Source organism: Lactuca virosa, chromosome 5 (assembly GCF_052849685.1).
Source record: "Lactuca virosa cultivar CGN04683 chromosome 5, Lactuca_virosa_CGN04683_v6, whole genome shotgun sequence".
In the NCBI taxonomy this organism is placed as follows: Eukaryota; Viridiplantae; Streptophyta; class Magnoliopsida; order Asterales; family Asteraceae; genus Lactuca; species Lactuca virosa.
In genome coordinates this window covers 67,309,335-67,330,241 of record NC_136430.1, presented here as the reverse complement: position 1 = coordinate 67,330,241, position 20,907 = coordinate 67,309,335, and the positions used below count along the sequence as shown (strand labels likewise).

The following is a 20,907-nucleotide window of genomic DNA, read 5'->3' as shown; positions in this document are numbered from 1 at the left end:
CCCTATAGGTTAGCCCCGCCGAAATGCCAGAATTATCGAGCCAGCTAAGTGAACCTCTGGATAAAGGATTCATCAAGCCGAGTTTCTCACCATGAGGAGCTTCGGTCTTGTTTGTCAAGAAGAAAGATGGATTCTTTAGAATGTGCATCGACTATAGGGAATTGAATAAACTTACCATCACGAACCGGTATCCACTTCCGCGAATTGATGATCTATTCGATCAGCTTCAAGGAGTTAGTTATTTCTCTAAAATAGATCTGAGACCCGGTTATCATCAACTCCGAGTCCGTGAAAAAAAACTGAAGCCATCCGGTCAAGGGAATGACCCCGAGAGTATGAGAGTTACCAAACCAAGACTTGAACCTCAAAGAACGCCTATCCAACTCATAAAGAGGAAAGGCTAAGTATCCATAGGACCACTGGCTACTAAGAATCAAACAAACCCCTCCTTGAGGATCAATATCCCCCATCCCGAAACGAAGACTTGCTCGACCCGCCCCTAGAAACAAGCAAAGATCAACATCCTACCAGTTCAGAATCCCACAGTAAAAAGCTCCAATGGCAGCCTAAAAAGTATGAGGCTAACTACATCACGCGACCTTAACCCTAGCGATAATAGTGTTCACTTTAGGGTTTAGAGGTACTACTTTCGGGACGTCCAGTACACGATCCTCATTAACCATGACCATCAATCCACCTCACCATAGAGGACGTGAAGGCATAATACCTCTGTGTTGGACTAAGATGACCAACACCCAACTAGCAAGAGGACAAGCACCGAACAACACTCTTACAGACTTTGAGATCATTCAGGAAACGACGGAGAAAATAGTTCAAATCAAGGCACGACCCCAAGCATCGCGAGACCGAAAAAAGAGCGATGCTGATAAACAGTAAAAGCCTCTGGAATTTCAAGTAGGAGAGCGGGTGATATTGAAGAACTCTCCCTAGAAAAGGAAGATCCAAGTTGGAAAGCGGGGCAAGCTAAACCCATGATACATCGGGCCGTTCGAGATTCTTTTCCAGATCGGTCCGGTGGCCTACAGACTACCGCTACCCTTAGAACTTAACAACGTACACCCAGCATTCCATGTATCAAAATTGAAAAAAGGGGGGTTCCTATCAGATGAAACCCTCACCATTTCCTTGGATGAGATCGAGATAAACGAGAATCCCCTGACCGTCAAAGAGTCGGTAAAGATAATGGACAGGGAAGTGAAGCGTACAAAACAAAGCCGCATCCCGACTGTGAAGGTTCGATGGAACGCTAAGCGTGGACCGAAATTCACATGGGAACGCAAATACCAGATGAAGCAGAAGTACCCTCACCGATTCTCTAGGTCATGGTTTTATCTTTCAAAAAGAATTTCAGGATGAAATTCCCTCTAACGGGGGGATGATGTCACAACTAGCATTTTTGGCTAGGAAATTCAGTCTTCATGAAATCAACCCTGATGTAACTTGTAATCTAAGTTGAGGTTATGAACAAATGTTCATTCCAAAAACAATCATTTGAATCAAAACTCACTCGTGAAGCTCAAAACCTAATTCAATACATCTCATATACTCAACAGTAGGTTTGAAACCCTAATATCTCGGCTCAAACTCAAAATGGACCAGGATCCTTTTTTTGGGCCTAATGGGCCAATAAACCCTCAACTTGATTCTTTTAAGCTAAGAGTCTTCATTTGGGCCCTAATTGAACCCACACTCATTAAGTTATAGCATTTGGGCTTTAATGGGCCTAAAATGACTCACTTCATTTTCATGGGCCATAATGGGCCGTGAACAACCTTCTTGAACTTAAATGGGCCAAAACCCATTATGTTCACCCTTTTTGGGCCGTAAACCCATAGGAGGGCCCAATGGGCCGAAAACCTTCACTTTGGGCTTATGAATTTCGAATATACTCATAATGGCCCAAACAATTCCTTTCTTTTCCCTCCCATCTCTAATTCTCGGTTTACAAAAAAAAAAAAAAAAAGAGAAAAAGATGGGATAAGATTAAGGCTTGACACCTCATATTTGTTTAATGGGTATCCATGCAATTATACAACATGTATCTAGGCAAATCTCATGTTTCAATGCAACACCTTGTCACTTCTCTCTTCTCTTCTTCTCCCTTCTTATTCTCGGCCATCCTCCTTCTTTCACTCTCCATTCAAACTTCAAACACACCAAAAACTCTTTCTACACTCTCAAGAAATATCCACTATTTCCTCCAAGATTTTTGTGTGTATTTGTGTGTAAATCCAAGAATACTCCACCAAAAATCCACTCATCTTGGTAAGTTACTTTCTCATCAAAGTGTTTAACTTCATTTTATGATAATTTTCACTCCTTAACACTCTATTCCATGATCCATGCTCTTAGAACTTCTTAGAACTCGAAAATCTCTTCAAGGAAGCTTGTTAGAGCCGAAAACTCCTCCAATCTTCTTCCAAAACCGATCCATCAACCCCAATGTGAGTTCATACCCCCTATTTTCGGTTTTTACTATGTTTTGGGTGAGAATACAAGTTGTTTTGTGTAGATCTATGTGTGTATGCATGATTTTGTATGCTTTTCATGATATAAGTGTGATTATGTGTTATAAACTTCATGAACTTGGAATTATGCTAAAATATGAGGATATTTGTAGAACACAACACCTATTACAACTTATTATGCAAAGAGAAGGTTTAAAACACATCACAGTTGTTTAAAACTAAGAAAATTGCATGAAAGGGCAAAAAAATGACAAAAAAATCAAAGTGAGGTTATTATATATACATCTCACGGTTTTACGGGACCAAAAATGAATTAATTTTGATAAATATGAATCTTTATGGTATTTGTGATTTTAAAAGGGCTAAAAGTGTAAATTTTCACAAATGGGCCTCATTTTGGGCTTTCACGGTTTTGGGCTAAAATTTGTAGATTTTTGGGCTTTTGTGGACTTAAGTGTCATTTTAAATAAAGTTGAGCCAAAAATGTAAACCTTTGGTTTTAAAGGACCTAAAGTGTCATTTTTACTAAAAATGTGCCTTAATTGTAAATTATCGGTTTTAAGGACCAAAAATGTCTTTTTACAAAAACGGGGCCTTTTATGTCATTTTGGAAAACAACTAAACTTAACAACCAACGTAACAACAAACAGATCAATTACGCCATTTTACATGTTTATTGGGCCTGGAAAATAATTTACATGCTTAGTGGGCCTTAGTTGTCCACTTACGTGTTTATTGAGCTGTAGTGGTCCATCTACATGCTTGTTGACTTCACACATTCACATACATACTCGTTTGGCTTTGTAAACTTAAAACTTACACGGAAACAATATACACTGTGCAATTCAATATTCGTGTAAATACCGTTAAGGATCTTGTGAGACATTGCGTTTGACACCTATCGAGTGTACAACCGTAGCCTGTAGTCATAACCAGAGTCTCCTGGAGGGAGAGCGGGAGTTTGTGTATAGATCTATACGGGGGTGACACCCCACACCTGAGTTGTTCGCTACAGTTAGACTAGGCCAGTCTAGGGTGACAAACCTTACCTTAAACAAGTCGGCGTCTGAAAAATGTCATGACAGGCGGATCAATCATTATCAAGTATGGTTATAACGAATCACATAGAGGAATTAACACCATTATAAAATTTACGAAAAACAATTTTTGTTGATAACAAAGTAACATACACGCACTGGTACTCAGCCTCGAGTGTTGAGATCACCACGCTTTCATAAGCAGACAACATCGGGTTGTCTGAGATCATTCACTTTATACTCTTACAAACATTAACACACATGCCTTAATACAAGATCGGACACAAACATTTCAAACCATTTTTTTTGGAAAATATCGGATTTTCTGGCAGTTACAAAGTAATACAAAACATTTTACTCAAACATGCTTATGAACTCACCAACATTATATATGTTGACCTTTTAAATTAACTTGTATTCTCAGGAAATCGTTGAGCAGGTTGGTCGACAAGAATACCTGGATATTTTGTTATGTTTTGTTATCATCATACTTTGGATATTTTGGCATGTAATATTGAAATACAATACTTGATGTAAACCAATGACAGTTGTAATATTACATGTGTGATGATGATAATGTTATGTTTCAATTATATACACTGTGATGATACTACAAGAATGAAGTCACTCAAGCCCCCGGACGTTTCCGCCGTCTGGTTCGGGGGTGTGACATTAGATCCATTAGGGTTCATTAGGCCCATTAGGGTTTCACTAGGCCCATTTTGTCCAAGCATCCAAAAATCAACTACACGCGAGCAAAAGCACACCGCCACCTAACACGGCGGTTGGTGGCGGCAGCCACCACCTCACGGTGGTGGTTATGAGATTTCTCTCCATTATTCCTTTATCGATTACATCATACAACGCAAAAACCCCATTAACACACACACACACACTAAGCTAATGCACACACACAACCACCTTGTGGTGGCCGGCGGTGGTAGGTGGTGGCGGTGGCTCTTCCGTGAACCCCGACAAAACACCCAAACACACACTCAGTGAAATTACACACGCACCCATCCACCTTTCACGGTGGCCGGTGGCGGCAGAAGAAGTAGTATCGGCGGCAGCCACCATGGTTGGCTGCCATGGTGGTCCGAGCGATCTCCGGCCAACAAACGCACAAACACACGCTAACATGATCTGAAACACATACCCATACGTGAAATGACCCACACAACACCGCCATGAACAGATGCGAGTCGGCAGTCCACACCAAACAAAGAAACGCAGCCGCAACCACCTTCTCGGTGACGAGCAACGACCGGAGGCGACAGCAACATGACGGAGGCGGGCGTAGGCTGAGGCAGCAACAGAAGAGACATGAAGAGGGAGCGTGCGACCCACCCACGAACAACAATAGCACCCACGAACCACGCTTTTCCCAATCTCGTCGTGACTCTTCGTCTTCGCCGGCGACGGAACAAGGTGGCTGCTCCGGTGATCCTTCAGTGGTGGCGAGGAGGTGACGGCTGGGAGGGTGGAGAAGATAAGGTGGCGGCTGAGTTGTTATTAGGTTTAGGGTTAGTGAGGGCACCAGAAGGTATATATACCCGACACCCACTCAAACTTCATTCCATAATGTCACAAATGGTCCCTCCCCATAGGATTCTTTTCACAGAAAGTCCATAATTTACTCTTCCCACCCCTGTTCACATAATTCCTTTCATATTTAGTCCCACAGTTACCATTTAGCCCCTCCTTTACAAATTATTCTAAAATAAAGTCCATATGTTACCCTTTTAACCCCAACCTTCAAAACTCTTTACAAATTGAGTCCGGAATTTACCAATTATCCCTTGCTTCCCATAATCTATCCATTTTAAGTCCTAATAATTTACCAAGTGGTCCCTACCTTTATAAAAATTTACGAAACCAATCCGGAACTTACACTTTTAACCCCCAACTTCTAGATTATGCCAATTTACTCCTCGAAACCAATACCTTGCTATATAATTATTGATTTGGGGTTACTATTCATTCATTATTTTATTTTATTTATTTATTTAATAAACGGGGTGTTACATAATGGTATCACACCCAATGCCATCAAAGAGTGGAATAAAAATAAGTAGGAGAATGGTCAATTTCACAAACCCTAAGAGGGTTAGAAATCGTCCCTATGGGAGGAGGAAGAAGGGTTGACGAAATTTCAAGCCAAGGTGCAAGGAAGAATGAAATCCCTAAGATCCTATTTATAGCATTGGATCCCTTCCAGGGTCCCAATTTTTATTATTCTTTTTTTTACTAAATAAATTCCAAATCATAAGCCACATCAGCTTTAACCTAGTATATTAGGTTGCAGTGACCAAAAAAACAGGTCGACATCAACTTTGTTCCCTTAAAGGGCATGAAAAAAACTTTAGGGACTGAAAGGGTAAAATCGAAATACATAGTAGGGCCGTTGCGTCATTTTTCCTTCTTATAATGTTGCTTTCTAGAGTGGGTTCATTTGTAATATAATCCATTTGAGTTATTTAGTGGAAAAAAATACTTAAAATGTAATATTGTTTTTCGTTTTGTATATATTTAATTAATTATGTTTTTTTTTTCTTTGAAAAATATACCAGTTAATTTATTGGTTTTGTCCATATCTAGTTCTTTTGACCTGCAAGTCTAAGTTTTGCTCTAGTGGCATTGTGTACACTGTACAACATAATCACTATCATACATGACATATTCTATAAGGAAAACGGCTTAAAATGGTAAACATTTTTTTACATATTAAGTCCTTTATGATTTTTATTTTACATAATACACTCTAATGTCCTCCAATACTGCTATCAATCTATCATTGATTTTTTTTGTTATAATTGATAATCTTGATTTTGATAATAATTAACCGATATGTGTTATAATAATAAGTTCAGAGTTGAAATGTTTACGACTTTCAAATTATAAAGTTGAGGAAGGTGAAATGTTTACGACTTTCAAATTATAAAGTTGAGGAAGTAAAAGTATATTATTTTTATAAAATTCACTACTCAAATTTGGAAAATGCATCAATAAACAACCCTTAAATAAACTATCCATCGAATAAGACCACTTGTCCATATTTGTAAATTGGGTAAGGCCAATAAACAGTGTTAGCCGTTAGGTGTCAAAAATATTTTAATTGACAAAACGTGTTTTAAGGCTACTCATGTGAAATGCTACTATACTTTTAATCATGGTGGTTAAGATTTCGATTTTGATCTTAAGATCTTATGATTTTAAAATCCTACAAATTAAAAATGATACCGATCACATTATGATCAAATTTCACCTCATTGGTTTTATTATATAGTCAAGTCTCCAAATTCATCTATTCAATTTGAAATTGAACATCGTAAGTTGCAAAAGTCTTGTAGAACATCACCATTACATCAATTCATCTTAGATTTAGGCATAATATACTATTAAGAATCCACTTATGATTTTTTTTAATTAAGATGTTATCTTAATTTTTAGGGTTTACAACAACAAAAATTATGATTCATACTTAAGAAATTAAAGTTGATTCCACTATACATGTCTTTCTTAATCAATATCAAGTTATAATCTATACATCACACCAATGACTTTGCGAGCAAATTTGATATATAAGTTCATTTTGACAGGATATTTCGATCTCAATCACAATTTTGGAAAACGTGAAACGATATCAGGTAAGATTTCGATCATAACAACTTTACTTCTAATACATACATATTTCAATCCAATTTTACCGGATTTCTACTAGGATCATAAAGTTTGTAAAGATTAGTTTTTTTTTAATCGAAGAATGTTATATTAGAGTAAATAATTCTACACATTTATTTTTCTCTCTATTATACGTCAAACAAGAACTTTGAAATCACTTTCAAATTACGGATCAACTATAAATCAAATTCAAGAGTATCATAAAATATATATTTTCAAAAAGTATGTCAAACAACATTATAATTGCGACAACTTTGGAATATACGTGACGATGAAACGAATGTTGGACTTTATGTTTATGAGTTAAGTAAAACATAAATAAGATATACGTATAAATAATAATTTAAAACATTTTGATCCAAGTAAATATATCTAACTTAGTGAAATTCGTTTAAAACATATGATTAGAATATTGGGACCACAAATATAAAAGTATTAAATAACTTAAAACGTTTAGAACGTGTGATGCCACTGTTATGCAGTACAATAAATAATATTATATTTTATTCTTCGTAAATTAACAAAGAATATAGAAAAGTACGAGAGATCATAAAAGCATTTATTATTTTTGTGTTTATATTGTTGAACTTAAATTAATTAATCTTATGTTGTTTTTCTTAATAATTTACGAAGAACGAACTAAATACAATAATCGAAAAAGCTGGTCACTGTTCTTCCTTCCCCCTTTCATCCCCCATAATCTCCTTTGTGTTACGTCCAACAGAAATCAAAAAAATTTCAATTGCAGTGACGAAATTCCCAGAATCAATTGCAATTTTTCCTCACTCCCCTCACTTGATAGATTTCCCTAATCATCGAATTCCATATAATCAATTCATAGTTGTATGCAATTTTTTCGATCGTCATTATCGTGCCCATGATTTCTCAGAAAACCCTATCAATCTTGCTGTCACTAAACACATTAATTTCTTAAATTCTCTCCATAACCTGAATTACGTGCATTTATCATAATCATAATACCTCACCTAGACACAATAAAAACACTTATTTTGTGGGTGGTCTTTTCAATTGAATTGGTGAATGAAAGCTTTCCGTGATCACATTCATATTATTGTTTTGTCGTCTAATTTGACGAAAATTGGAGGATTTCAAGATCGGTTTCTACATGACATGGTCAACATTTATGAACAAGCGAAATTGGGGATATAGGGAATCAACATTTGGGATCCGGTCGGGAGGGTAACAGCGCCATTCAATGGCGCTGTTCAGACGCTTCTTTTATCGTAAGCCGCCGGATCGCCTCCTTGAGATCACCGAGAGGGTTTTCGGTACGTACGCTACATATTTCATGTCCAATTCTCCCTCAATTTTCTAACTCATGAAAAGCAATCAACCTCCTCAATTCTCAAATTCGAGTTTTAAGCTCATGCATGATCATAATTTATATTTCGTTTTTATTCCTTGATTGGATTTACGAAGTTGCGTTTGCAAATTCCTTAGTTCAGCTACCAACCGTGTTTTTTTTTTGTTTACAGTTTTCGATTGCTGCTTCTCGACTGATGTAATGGAAGCAGATATATACAAGACCTACATGGGGGGCATTGTAACTCAACTCCAAGACTATTACCCTGAATCCGCCTTCATGGTCTTCAACTTTAAAGAAGGTGGTGACAAAAAGACCCAACTTTCTGATGTCTTATCTACATATGAGATGAAAATCACGGAGTACCCATGGCAATGTGAAGGGTGTCCGATGTTACCATTAGAGATGATGAATGAATGTTTAAAATCCAGTGAGAACTGGCTATCACTTGCAGGAAACAGAAACGTGCTTTTAATGCACTGTGAAAGAGGCGGGTGGCCTGTTCTTGCTTTTTTACTTGCTGGGCTTCTTTTGTTCAGAAAACAGTACACCGGTGAACAGAAGACTCTTGAAATGGTGTATAAACAAGCCCCTCGTGAGCTTCTTTATCTTTTGTCCCCTTTGAACCCTCAGCCTTCACAATTAAGGTACCTTCAGTACATTACAAAGAGAAATTTAGGGCTTGAATGGCCACCATTAGATGCACCTCTAGCTTTGGATTGTATCATACTTCGTGTTCTTCCTGTAATTGGTGGAAAGGGTTGTAGACCTATAATCCGTGTATATGGTCAAGATCCATTTTCATCAGTTAAAAGCTGTAAGCTTTTGTTTTCAACCTCAAAAACCAAGAGACATGTTCGTATGTATAGAAAGGTAAACTTATGAAAGCCCAAGTAATTACAAGTTTTTCTGTGACATAGATAGAATCTTATAGATGAAATTTTGCAGGATGAATGCCAACTGGCAAAGATAGATATTCATTACCGTGTAAATGGGGATGTCGTTCTTGAATGCATACATTTGGATGACGATCATGTAAAGGAGGAGATGATGTTTAGGGTTGTGTTTCATACAGCTTTTGTCAGAGGATATGTATTGATGGTAGGACGTGATGAAGTTGACCATATGTGGGATGCACGCGACCAGTTGCCTAAGGACTTCAAGGCGGAGGTAGGCCGCCGGCCGTTGACTTTTTTTATCTGAAATTCTTTTTTATTTTAACAAGTTTGGTAGAAGTTAAAAAAAATGCATACTCATATATATTTGTATCATCAGGTACTTTTTGTGGATGCTGATCATCTACCATCTATTATCACCACAGCAGGAGTTGCAGAAGATGAGAATGAGTCAGAAGGAAGTAATTCAGCTGATGAGTTCTTTGAGGTAGAAGAATTATTTGATGCATTCGACTCACATCATGACTTTAAAGAGGAACCTTTTTTCCCGGAAGAAAATGAGCCGGATGTCGAAAGTGAGGAGGTTGATCCTGGTATCCATTCGGTCAACGACGTTGACTTGAAATGTACAGTGGTATTGGAAGAAGTTGATTCAAAGCCTATGGTAGCAGAAGGTGTTGATTTGAAAGCTACGGCGGTGGCAGTGGAGGATGTGGATTTGAAGGGTAAAGTGGTGATTGGTGACGAATTTGACAAGATGGAAGTAAAATCGGAGGGTGTAGAAAAAGAAATAAAAAGTAAAAAAGACGGAGAAGAGAATCAAGAGGTGAAGAGGGTGGAGGATTTGCATGGAAAGGCGAGTGGCCGGAAAAGTACGGCGAACTCAAAAGCAGGGACAAATGTAAGACAGGCGAAACCAGATGCTCTGTCTAAATGGATTCCTTCTAATAAAGGATCTTATACGAATTCAATGCATATATATTATCCTCCAACAGCATCGAGACATGTAAGTGCACCTCCTGTTCTAGCCCAATCGAAGGATCCTAGATTAGTGGAGAAGAAGGTAGTGGGAACGGGAGGGCGTGCATCAGGGAAACAAGCTTCGTGTCCGCCATCGTTGGATGTTGAACGAGTTAAAGTTGCAGCAGGTGCTTGCCGACCTTCTGATGGATCACTTGACTTGCCACAATCTTTGAACAATTTAAAATCAGATGCGGGTCCGGCCCATTCCCAGGTTCAGGCCCAAGCCCAAGCCCATAACCATGTCACTCCATCACCGGTAGCGGCAGTGGCTCCTCCACCTCCAAGTTCCGTTGAGCCTGAAACGTCAACAGCGAAAGCTACAAGTCAGATCAGTCTTCCACAACCACCACCGGTAGTCCATGGGGTTCTTCCGACTGAATCAGCAGCTGGTGTTTCTAAAATTGAAAAACCTATACAAGCTGGTGTGGTTGTTCCACCCAAGGATAACCTAAAACCTCAACAACCGGTGGCTCCTGTATCTCCACCTCTTCATGAAGCTCCATCTAAACCTCTGGTACAAGTTGCTCTACCAAAACCTGCACCTGCACCCCCTACACCTCCCGTGTATGATGCTCCTACGACTCAAGTATCAGCACCTGCACCTTCCTCACAAGTTGCTCCATCAGCGCCGCCTCGGACTCCTCCACCAATTAGCCATGTAGTTCCATATGCCGCACCACCTCCAACGCGGGGACCCACACCTCCACCACCACCCCCCATGATTGAAGTTCCCCCTCCAGCTCCGCCGAGTAGAACACTACCTCCCCCACCCCCGGTCCCTGCACCACCTCCTCCTCCTCCGTTGCCTGGAGGTGGTCCACCGATGTATGGAGCGCCACCACCACCTCCTCCTCAATCGATGTATGGAGCACCAGCAGCAACTCCACCTCCTCCGCCACCTCCGCCAATGTATGGTGGAGCAGCAACAGCACCTCCTCCACCACCTCCGCCAATGTATGGTGGAGCACCAGCACCACCTCCACCTCCACCGATGTATGGTGGAGCACCACCACCACCACCTCCACCAATGTATGGCGGAGCACCACCACCACCACCTCCACCAGGTGGTTTTGGACCACCTCCATTACCTGGAGGAGCACCTCCGCCTCCACCGCCACCTGGAGGAGCACCTCCACCTCCACCGCCACCTGGAGGAGGACGTGGACCTCCTGGACCTCCACCGCCGCCTGGAGCACCTGGACCTCCTCCACCACCTGGAACACCTGGACCTCCTGGTGGGCCTCCACCTCCACCTGGAGGAGGGCGAGGTATGGGACCAGGTAGAGGACGAGGACGTGGAGGGCCGGGAGCACGAAGATCTAACTTAAAGCCATTGCATTGGAACAAAGTGACAAGGGCATTGCAAGGAAGCTTATGGGAAGAATTGCAAAGACATGGAGAGCCCCAAAGGTTTGTTGTTGCCTCATTCTTCTTTTGTGTTTCACTTCACATATGACATATGATAACTCATGACTCATGTCATTAATTAACTTCCTTTGTATTGTATTGTAGTGTGCCAGAATTTGATGTATCAGAACTTGAGACACTCTTCTCTGCCATAGTCCCAAAGAAAGCTACTTCTAAAGAAGCCGACAAGAAAAAGGCTGCAGGTTCAAAACCTGAAAAAATCCACTTGGTAATGTAAATTGAATTGAGTACCTACCTAATCAATCACATTTTGCTTTCTTTTTATGTGTCTTAGTTTTAGACGGTCCTTTAGTTTTCATGGTTGCGTTCTCAATTACTGTAGATTGATCTGAGGAGGGCCAATAACACAGAAATCATGCTTACTAAAGTTAAGATGCCACTTCCTGATATGGTGGTAAGTGTGTGCCCTCTAGTTAATTGACTTGTGTTCCCTTTTCATTCAGACTAATGTAATGAATGACACCTTTATCCCTCATCTGCAGAAGGCAATGTTAGCTATGGATGAAGAACTTGTAGATTCCGATCAAGTAGAAAATTGTCTCAAATTCTGTCCCACCAAAGAAGAGATGGAGCAACTCAAGGTGAAGAAGCATTTACTTGGTAGATAATATTATTATGTAAAAATACTTGTACTTGTATTGATCTTCTTCTGCATTGTGATTGTTCAGAATTTCACAGGTGACTATGAGACACTTGGCAAGTGTGAACAGGTCAGCATCAACCCGCCATAACTTTGTATTTCATATCTTTCAAGAATTTATCTTATGAAAATGAAATTTTACTGCAGTATTTCCTGGAGCTAATGAAGGTGCCACGTATGGAGGCCAAATTAAATGTTTTTATGTTCAAAATTCAATTTAACGTTCAGGTTTGTGTTTGGTTAGCTTGTAATTGTTATTTGTTAATGTAATATTTTGGAGTGATTATTTATTGTTGATTTTGATTATATTTGGGTTGGGATTTTGTTTCAGCTTACAGAATTCAAAAAGAGTCTAAACACAGTAAACTCTGCATGTGATGAGGTGAGGTGGTCTACTATTATGAATTAATTCTACCCTCTTCTGCTTTTACTTAGTTGATATTAATTAATTGTGTTGTTGGATTTGTTAGGTGCGGAAGTCCACAAAGTTGAAAGAAATCATGAAGAGAATTTTATATTTGGGGAACACATTAAATCAAGGAACTGCTAGAGGTAACAACATCAACATCAACATGATTAGATAAATAAATAAGTTTTATTGATGTTAATATCCAAATTTTGCAGGTGCTGCTGTTGGATTCAAGTTGGATAGTCTTTTGAAACTGACTGATACACGATCTTCAACTAGCAAGATGACCTTAATGCATTATCTCTGCAAGGTACTAAACTACTCAATACAAAATGTGACATATTTAATGCGTTAAATTTATTAATCATCAACATTTGTGTATAGGTTCTTTCCTCCAAATCCCCAAGCCTTTTAGATTTCCATGAGGATCTTGTTAGCCTAGAAGCTGCAACCAAGGTTTGAGTTTTTTTTAATCTGTTTTAATTGCATAGATTTATCGCTAGTATATAATAAAACCAATGGAAGTCTTTTTTTTTTTTTAAATTTGCACAGATACAACTGAAAGTTTTAGCAGAAGAAATGCAAGCCATTCTGAAAGGGCTAGAAAAAGTTAAACAGGAACTAGCTGCATCGGCAAATGATGGCCCCGTGTCTGAAGGTTTTCATAGGGTAGGACAACTAATAAAAACTTTAAATTTGAATCTATAAAAGATTAGAAATTCTGATGAAGGTTTTTGTGGCGTTTAGACATTGAAGGAGTTCATTGGGCAATCTGAAGCGGAAGTGACAAGTGTAACAAATTTCTATTCCATTGTGGTAAATGAATGGCTGAATTCACCACCTTTTCTTTTCTTTTCTTTTTTGGATTATTTTATTAAATGTTACATACATTACATACAGGGTAAAAACGCTGATGCATTAGCCTTGTATTTTGGTGAAGACCCTGCTCGTTGCCCTTTTGAACAAGGTAACTTTGGTGCTGTTTCTTTTATACTTAATGGACTTAACAAGGAAAGGACATATATGAGTATGGGTGTTTCTTTTTTACTTAATACACAGAGAGAGAGAGAGAGAGAGAGAGAGAGAGAGAGAGAGAGAGAGAGAGAGTATCACTAAAAGCCAACCAACCAACCAACTAATTCATAAGATTATTTAGAGAATAAGATGAAGATAGTTGTTGATTTATTGGTTTGGGATTGTGGTTGTGATTGTGCAGCTACTCAGACCCTTTTAAACTTTGTGAGGCTCTTCCGAAAATGCCACGATGAGAATGTTAAACAGGCGGAACTTGAGAAAAAGAAAGCAGAGAAGGAGGTGGAAATGGAGAAAGCAAAGGGTATTAATTTAACAAAGAAGGGTGGTGACAAGTAGGGAAGCATTCAAATTTTTACTTTTTTTTTAAAAAAGAAATCCATGAAAAAAAAAATATATTCATGGATTTTATTCTTCATAAGATCAAGCAAAAAAGTGTGTGGTCAATGAAGAATCTACTGCAAGCCAAGTAAGTGCCAACAAAAGATCCAAAAGGAATTGTTATTCAAGTGAAACAAACAAACAAACAGGGCTCAGAGTCCTTGAGGTGGCTTGGCTTACACACACAGCTCTGGTGTAAATACACACACATATTCACAGAGCAAGGTGAAGGTGAAGGTGCATTTTCACTATTGAAGGATGCAGACCGTGAAACCATAACACAACCATGGTGATGGGGATGGGGATGGGGATGGGGAGTCTATGTTCTCGGGAATGATACAATGAAACAACATCTGGACTTTACACTTGGCATCTCATGGAGTCAGGTGGATCGGTGGTGTATAATAGCATAACCATAACCACAAACATGTACAGATAGATAGATAGATTTCTAACCTAACCATAGTCTACAGCCTAACTTATTCATTTATTTATTCATCTCTGTATCATAACACAACACAAATTATTTTTTTCTTTGGTTCCCCATGTAGCTAGGTTAGAATTTTATTAGTGGGAAACCAAACCAAAATTTGTTGTATATAAAACTAGGAGTAGAAGAGCGAGAACAAAAAAAATATAGGCTATTTGAGTGTAATTTTTTTTGTATACATTATAGGCGATTCAAAATGAGGAATTTTTTTACTTCATTATTTATTTCTTGGATGATTTTCATTTTTTACATTAACATTATTACTTTACATAAACAAAATGTTATTCGTCTATATCACCATAACTTTATGCCTTGTTAAAGCAAATGCTACTCAACTTTTATTCTCCTTAATGGGACCTATTTTTTTTTCTCGTTAATGGGACTAGGGTACAGAGAAAGCAAAAACAGAGAGAATTTAAACTGAAAAGTTGAAAGCTGAAACAAAAAACTAGAATGGGACCTTTTTTATTTTATTTCGGTTAGCTTTAGATTTCTATTTATACAACTCCTTTCAGATAACATGTGAATTGCCTAAACTATCCCTATTTTTTTCACTAAAGCCCGTGGACTTATTGTAGGTCACAAAAAAACGCCCTACAATAGAGGGACTCTTTAGACTATCCCTATTAGTGATCTTTTTTGATTGATTCACCAAGAAAATTTAAAAAAATAAAATAAAATAAAACATATTTGGTGATTTAGGCTGTCCCGAGCCTGTTCACCAAAGGGTTTGTACATTTTTATTTCTTTATGTTATCAAGTGTCCCTTTTAGATAGATGGACTTAAATTAACTTTTATATCTAAATCTAATTAATTTAGTTAATAACTATATTTTATACTTGGTAAAAAAATCAAATAAAATATACCGAAATATATAATTTATTTTTCTCTACAAAACAAGATCAATAACTAATATATATTTATATATATTTTTTTAATATAAAATTGGATTGGTTTTGATTGTTAATGGGTGTGAATAATTGGATTGAACTGGGTTGTATAGGCGGAGGAAAGAGAAATTAATTTTTTATAAAAAAATTGGGTTGGATTAGGTTGCTAATGGGATATTCTTTGTCAATCAGATTTTTAAAAGAATAAGAAAATTAGGGACTGAATTGGCATAATTAAAAGTGAGGGTATAGTTGTTTTTACATGTAAAATCAAGGGGGTATACTAGAAAATCTAGATCACGGCGTATGCATATCCATCGATTGTTGGAAAAGTAATGAAATATATTCAACTCCCAATCAAGGACGATAATAACGTTGATATCTTGTTTGATGTGCTTAATCTCCATCAATAATTAAGCAACATTAATCTATATTTAGAGGTTAAAGGCAATAGAAATAAAAATCACACGAATATAACACCACACGGAGGTAATAAAAGTCATATTATACATTAGTTTTAACTTTTACTTATATAGTTGTTTCGTTGATTTTGTCTTGTATATTAACTCTAGAAACGAAGAATAAGTTTTGATAGAGTAATAAATGAACTCCAATTTGTTACCTCCTATGAATGGACAATGGATTTGAGTGCTTGTGTCTCTCTTTCTTTAAGTACGGGTCACTATATTCATCAATATTACTCAAGTTACATTTATATTTATAGCTTTTGATGTCTATTTTAGTTTTGTTATGATTTTATTCATAAAAATTAAAAAGCTTAATATAAAATGAACTGTGGACGATAAAAAGATTAAGAAAAAAACAATTTTTGGTATTTGTTGTTTGATTTGGCTAAAGATTTTTTAATACGTAATGACTTCTAATAACCACTCAGTCAAACCAACGTAGTTGATGAGAATGATTTTTACTATAAGAAAAAAAATAATATAATAATAATAATAAGATTATTTACTATTTTAATTTTATAATATAAAAAATAATTTATATTGTATAAGTAATAATAAATAGATAATCACGTGATATTTAACATACATTTAATTTAGTTTAAGTAGGTCTGAAAATTACTTAAATGTGAATTGACTAAACTATCCCTAATTTTTTTCACTAAAGCCCGTGGACTTATTGCATGTCACAAAAAAAAAACGCCCTACAATAGAGGGGCTCTTTAGCTCTTATTTTATTTTGGACAGTCTGTGTCAATCAGATTTGTAAAAGAATAAGAAAATTAGGGACTGAATTGCCATCATTAAAAGTGAGGGTATAGATTGGTTTTACATGTAAAATCAAGGGGGTATACTAGAAAATCTGGATCACGGCGTATGCATATCCCTTTGTGGCTTTGTCTATGCTGACTCAGAGTTGAAAGTAAATCAATCTTGAGGATTAAACTTCATTATCAATCTCCTGCTTCTAAAAGTTCCGTGAATTACACCAACAACTGTTCCTCGGATGTGATCTTCTCCTAGCAAAGGTATTTTGATTTTAAAAATCATGTTTTCTTTCATTTCAGAAATCGTTTATGAGCTACTTATTATTGTTCGCCTTCTACTTCAATCTGATTCGATTCCGTGGATCGTTTTCTGGTTTAAATTAGTTTCTGTCGATCAGTTTGCTCTTGGTAGGGTTTAATCTGAGTAACTGATTCAAATCTCTTTGGCTTGTGAAAGAACGCTAATCCGGATTAAAAAAATTAGACCAAAAACCCGAAAATAGGATCCAAATGCAATTAATCGGTTCTTGCCTATTGGTTTTTGTTTGTTTTCGTTTTCCCCGAATTTTATCAGCACTTCATGCTTGAAATGGTGTACCTTGTATCTTGAACCTGTTTAATTTGAGGTCAACTTTGGGGACCTCGTATGAAAAGCTTGCAGATATTTAAAAAGATCTTATTTGGAGTTATATTCAAATCCGAGTTCTATTTTGCTTTCGATCTTCTTTTTGTGATGGTTTTCCAAGAAACTTGTATAAAGAACAATTTCCATTATAGATGTCCGATGGAAATCTGACCATTTTACTTTCTTGAAAATTGTTAATGTAGAATTACAGATTTACCACTTTGTAGTAGTTACAACTTACAACTAAAACTAATCATCTCATGTGAATGGCAGAAATATGGATAGAACAAACAGGGGAGGTGGCAGCATTGAGACACTATTACGTAATTACAAACTCGGGAAAACTCTTGGCCATGGTTCATTTGGAAAAGTCAAAATTGCTGAACATGTGTTGACCGGCTACAAGGTAGCAGTCAAGATTCTTAACCGTCGCAAACTTAAGAACCCTGAAATGGAAGAGAAAGGTATGAAACCATATATACATACATTGCTTATCTTTTTAATTTATTTTATTTTTTCTGAAACTTGCTCTTTCATATGTGATTTTTGTGTACAGTAAGACGAGAAATCAAGATTTGTAGGTTATTTGTACACCCACATATTATAAGACTTTATGAAGTGATAGAAACCCCCCTCGATATATATGTTGTTATGGAGTATGTGAAATCCGGTGAGCTATTTGATTATATTGTAGAGAAAGGGAGACTTCATGAGAATGAAGCTCGCAAAATTTTCCAGCAGGTATCAGAAAGAATTGTTTTTTGATTTATTTAGGTTGCATTTTTTCATATGAGGAGGGCATTTACGTCTTTTGCCCCATTTACATCAGTCTAAGTCCGATGCATGTCAAACACGCATTGATTACTTGTTTTGAGAAAGTTACATTGAGACATCTTTTTCTCTGATACAGATTATCTCTGGAGTGGAATACTGTCACCGGAATATGGTGGTTCACCGGGATCTTAAGCCGGAGAACATTTTGTTGGATTCAAGAGGGAATGTTAAGGTTGCTGACTTTGGATTGAGTAATATAATGAGAGATGGCCATTTTCTTAAAACAAGTTGTGGAAGCCCAAATTATGCTGCTCCTGAGGTAGTTTAGTTTATGCTATTTTTGTATATGTAAAAGAGTGTTTGCTTCACGTGTTTGGTTGGCAAGAAATGAAATGGAAATATGGAATGGAATTTCCAACGACACACTGGAATCCTTAATTCCAGTTCTGTGGGAATCCATGAACCAAAACATACCCTAAGTTTTTTAATCTTGATTAAAAATATATATTGCTACAATCGGATCCTAAAGTTGGTGCCTTTCATGCAGGTTGTTTCGGGTAAACTTTATGCAGGGTCTGAGGTGGATGTTTGGAGCTGTGGGGTAATCTTGTATGCTCTTCTATGTGGCACTCTTCCTTTTGATGATGAGAACATTCCCAATTTATTCAAGAAAATAAAGGTATAGTCTTTCTTTCTGTTAACAATCACATGAAAATTATAACATTTGTACTCATGCTTAAAGTTAGGTGATATTTACATTTATGATTTATCTGTTGTGTGTTTCAGTCTGGAATCTATACCCTTCCGAGTCATTTGTCAGCAGGAGCGAGGGATTTAATTCCAAGAATGCTGGTGGTTGATCCAGTGAAGCGAATAACAATTGCTGATCTCCGACAGCATCCTTGGTTCAAAGCTCAGCTTCCTCGATACTTAGCTGTTCCTGCCCCTGATGCAACAGACCACCTCAAAAAGGTATTATAATTAACAAACACTTACACTTCATCAAATCAACACATATACATAAATCCCATTTCCCATTTTTAATTGAATTGTAATCGCTTCTTTTACTTTACCTGTCAGCTTGATGAAGACATAATTCGAAAAGTTCTCAACATGGGCTTTGAAAGGGCCCATCTCACACAATCACTTCAAACCCGAATACAAGATGATGTATCTTTCTTTTTTTTTTTTTTTAAATATCTTTGGCTGTTTTTATAACTGAAAACTATTTGTATCATTCAGGCGACAGTTGCGTATTATCTGCTCTTTGATAACCAGTCTCGTGTTGCTGGTGGGTATCTTGGAGCTGAACTTGCAGAGAATCTGGTGCGTCATTTTTTTGTTAAATATTTTATGTTTATAAAAAAAATAATAATAATAATAAAGGAACTGTGTGTCTGTAATGATGACAATGGCAAAAGGGTAATTTTAAAGGTTAAACGCAAGAAATACCAGCATTCTAAATGAGACTAAATGACCATTTTACCCTTGCATTCTAAAAAACAAATGTCACAATGATCTATCATTTTTCACATGAGAGGAGTTGGGAGAAAAAAAGGGCAAAAAGGTAAATGTTTAGTGTCGTAATACATTAAGCTACATTATTTTGGCTTAACCCCTTTAACTCGTTATGTCCAGATTAAGTATACAAAATGTAATGTCCTATTAAAAAAGAAAGTTAAAGTAGAATGCTATAATTTGTTGCAGGAGGGTGATCTTGCTACTATGCATCTAGACAACATACCAGACAGGGCTACAATGAATAATAGATTTGCTAGAAATAACTCTGTGAGGCCTAACTTACCTGGTGAAAGAAAATGGCAAGTTGGAATGCAGGTGTGCATAATAAAACTGTCTTTTACATTATATATATATATATATATATATATATATATATATATATATATATATATATATATATTCAATAGATTAGTATGATCCACAAGTTTTTTCTTTTTGAAGATTCCAGCAAATCCACGTGAGATAATGACACGGGTTCTTGAAATCCTGAGAGATTTAAACGTCTGCTGGAAAAAGATCGGGCTTTATAACATCAAATGTCGATGGCTTTCAAGCATCACTCATGAGAACCATTATATTACTTCTGGTATTACACCGAATGTTGTGAAATTTGAAATTCAGGTAAAAAAATAATTGTAAAAAGCTTTCGTTATTTATTTGTGTAAGTGTAAATAAATGAAAATTAATCTGGTCTTGATGTAACAGCTTTACAAGACTCCAGAGGATAGCTATTTGGTGGACATCCAGAAGATAACAGGTCCTCAATTGGTGTTTCTGGACTTCTGTGCTGCTTTGATTCTGCAGCTAGAGAGTGGCATCTTGTAGAATCTTGAGTACATAATGATTTGATGCTTGTAAATACTATGTTTTTATTGTTACAAATGATTATGAAATCCTCTTTTTTTTTTTTGTAGGTCATTATGTTCTGATAATTAAATGATGTATGTTTTAAATTTTGAATGGTATGATATACTATGATCCATTTATCAAAATAAACATATTTTCACCTTTGGACAAAGTAAACATAAATTGTTC

At 36.9% G+C, this 20,907-nt stretch overlaps 2 protein-coding genes across 2 annotated transcripts; both read left to right on the top strand.

The window, feature by feature from the left end:
• Positions 1–7,877: 7,877 nt before the first annotated feature.
• LOC145112670 (formin-like protein 20) lies at positions 7,878–15,054 on the top strand. Its single transcript, XM_079048805.1, has 17 exons — positions 7,878–8,496; positions 8,704–9,404; positions 9,480–9,701; positions 9,807–11,860; positions 11,963–12,086; positions 12,201–12,272; positions 12,361–12,459; positions 12,547–12,588; positions 12,666–12,746; positions 12,850–12,900; positions 12,989–13,070; positions 13,143–13,237; positions 13,312–13,383; positions 13,480–13,596; positions 13,675–13,743; positions 13,828–13,894; positions 14,144–15,054. The coding sequence occupies exons 1-17, from the start codon at positions 8,424–8,426 to the stop codon at positions 14,296–14,298; spliced, it is 4,176 nt and encodes a 1,391-aa protein (XP_078904931.1). The 5' UTR covers positions 7,878–8,423; the 3' UTR covers positions 14,299–15,054.
• Positions 15,055–17,069: 2,015 nt separating this feature from the next.
• LOC145116841 (SNF1-related protein kinase catalytic subunit alpha KIN10-like) lies at positions 17,070–20,785 on the top strand. The gene is made up of 11 exons (XM_079053156.1): positions 17,070–17,213; positions 17,851–18,041; positions 18,134–18,318; positions 18,488–18,670; positions 18,899–19,030; positions 19,138–19,323; positions 19,432–19,521; positions 19,594–19,677; positions 20,059–20,187; positions 20,314–20,493; positions 20,578–20,785. The coding sequence occupies exons 2-11, from the start codon at positions 17,855–17,857 to the stop codon at positions 20,695–20,697; spliced, it is 1,476 nt and encodes a 491-aa protein (XP_078909282.1). The 5' UTR covers positions 17,070–17,213; positions 17,851–17,854; the 3' UTR covers positions 20,698–20,785.
• Positions 20,786–20,907: the final 122 nt, after the last annotated feature.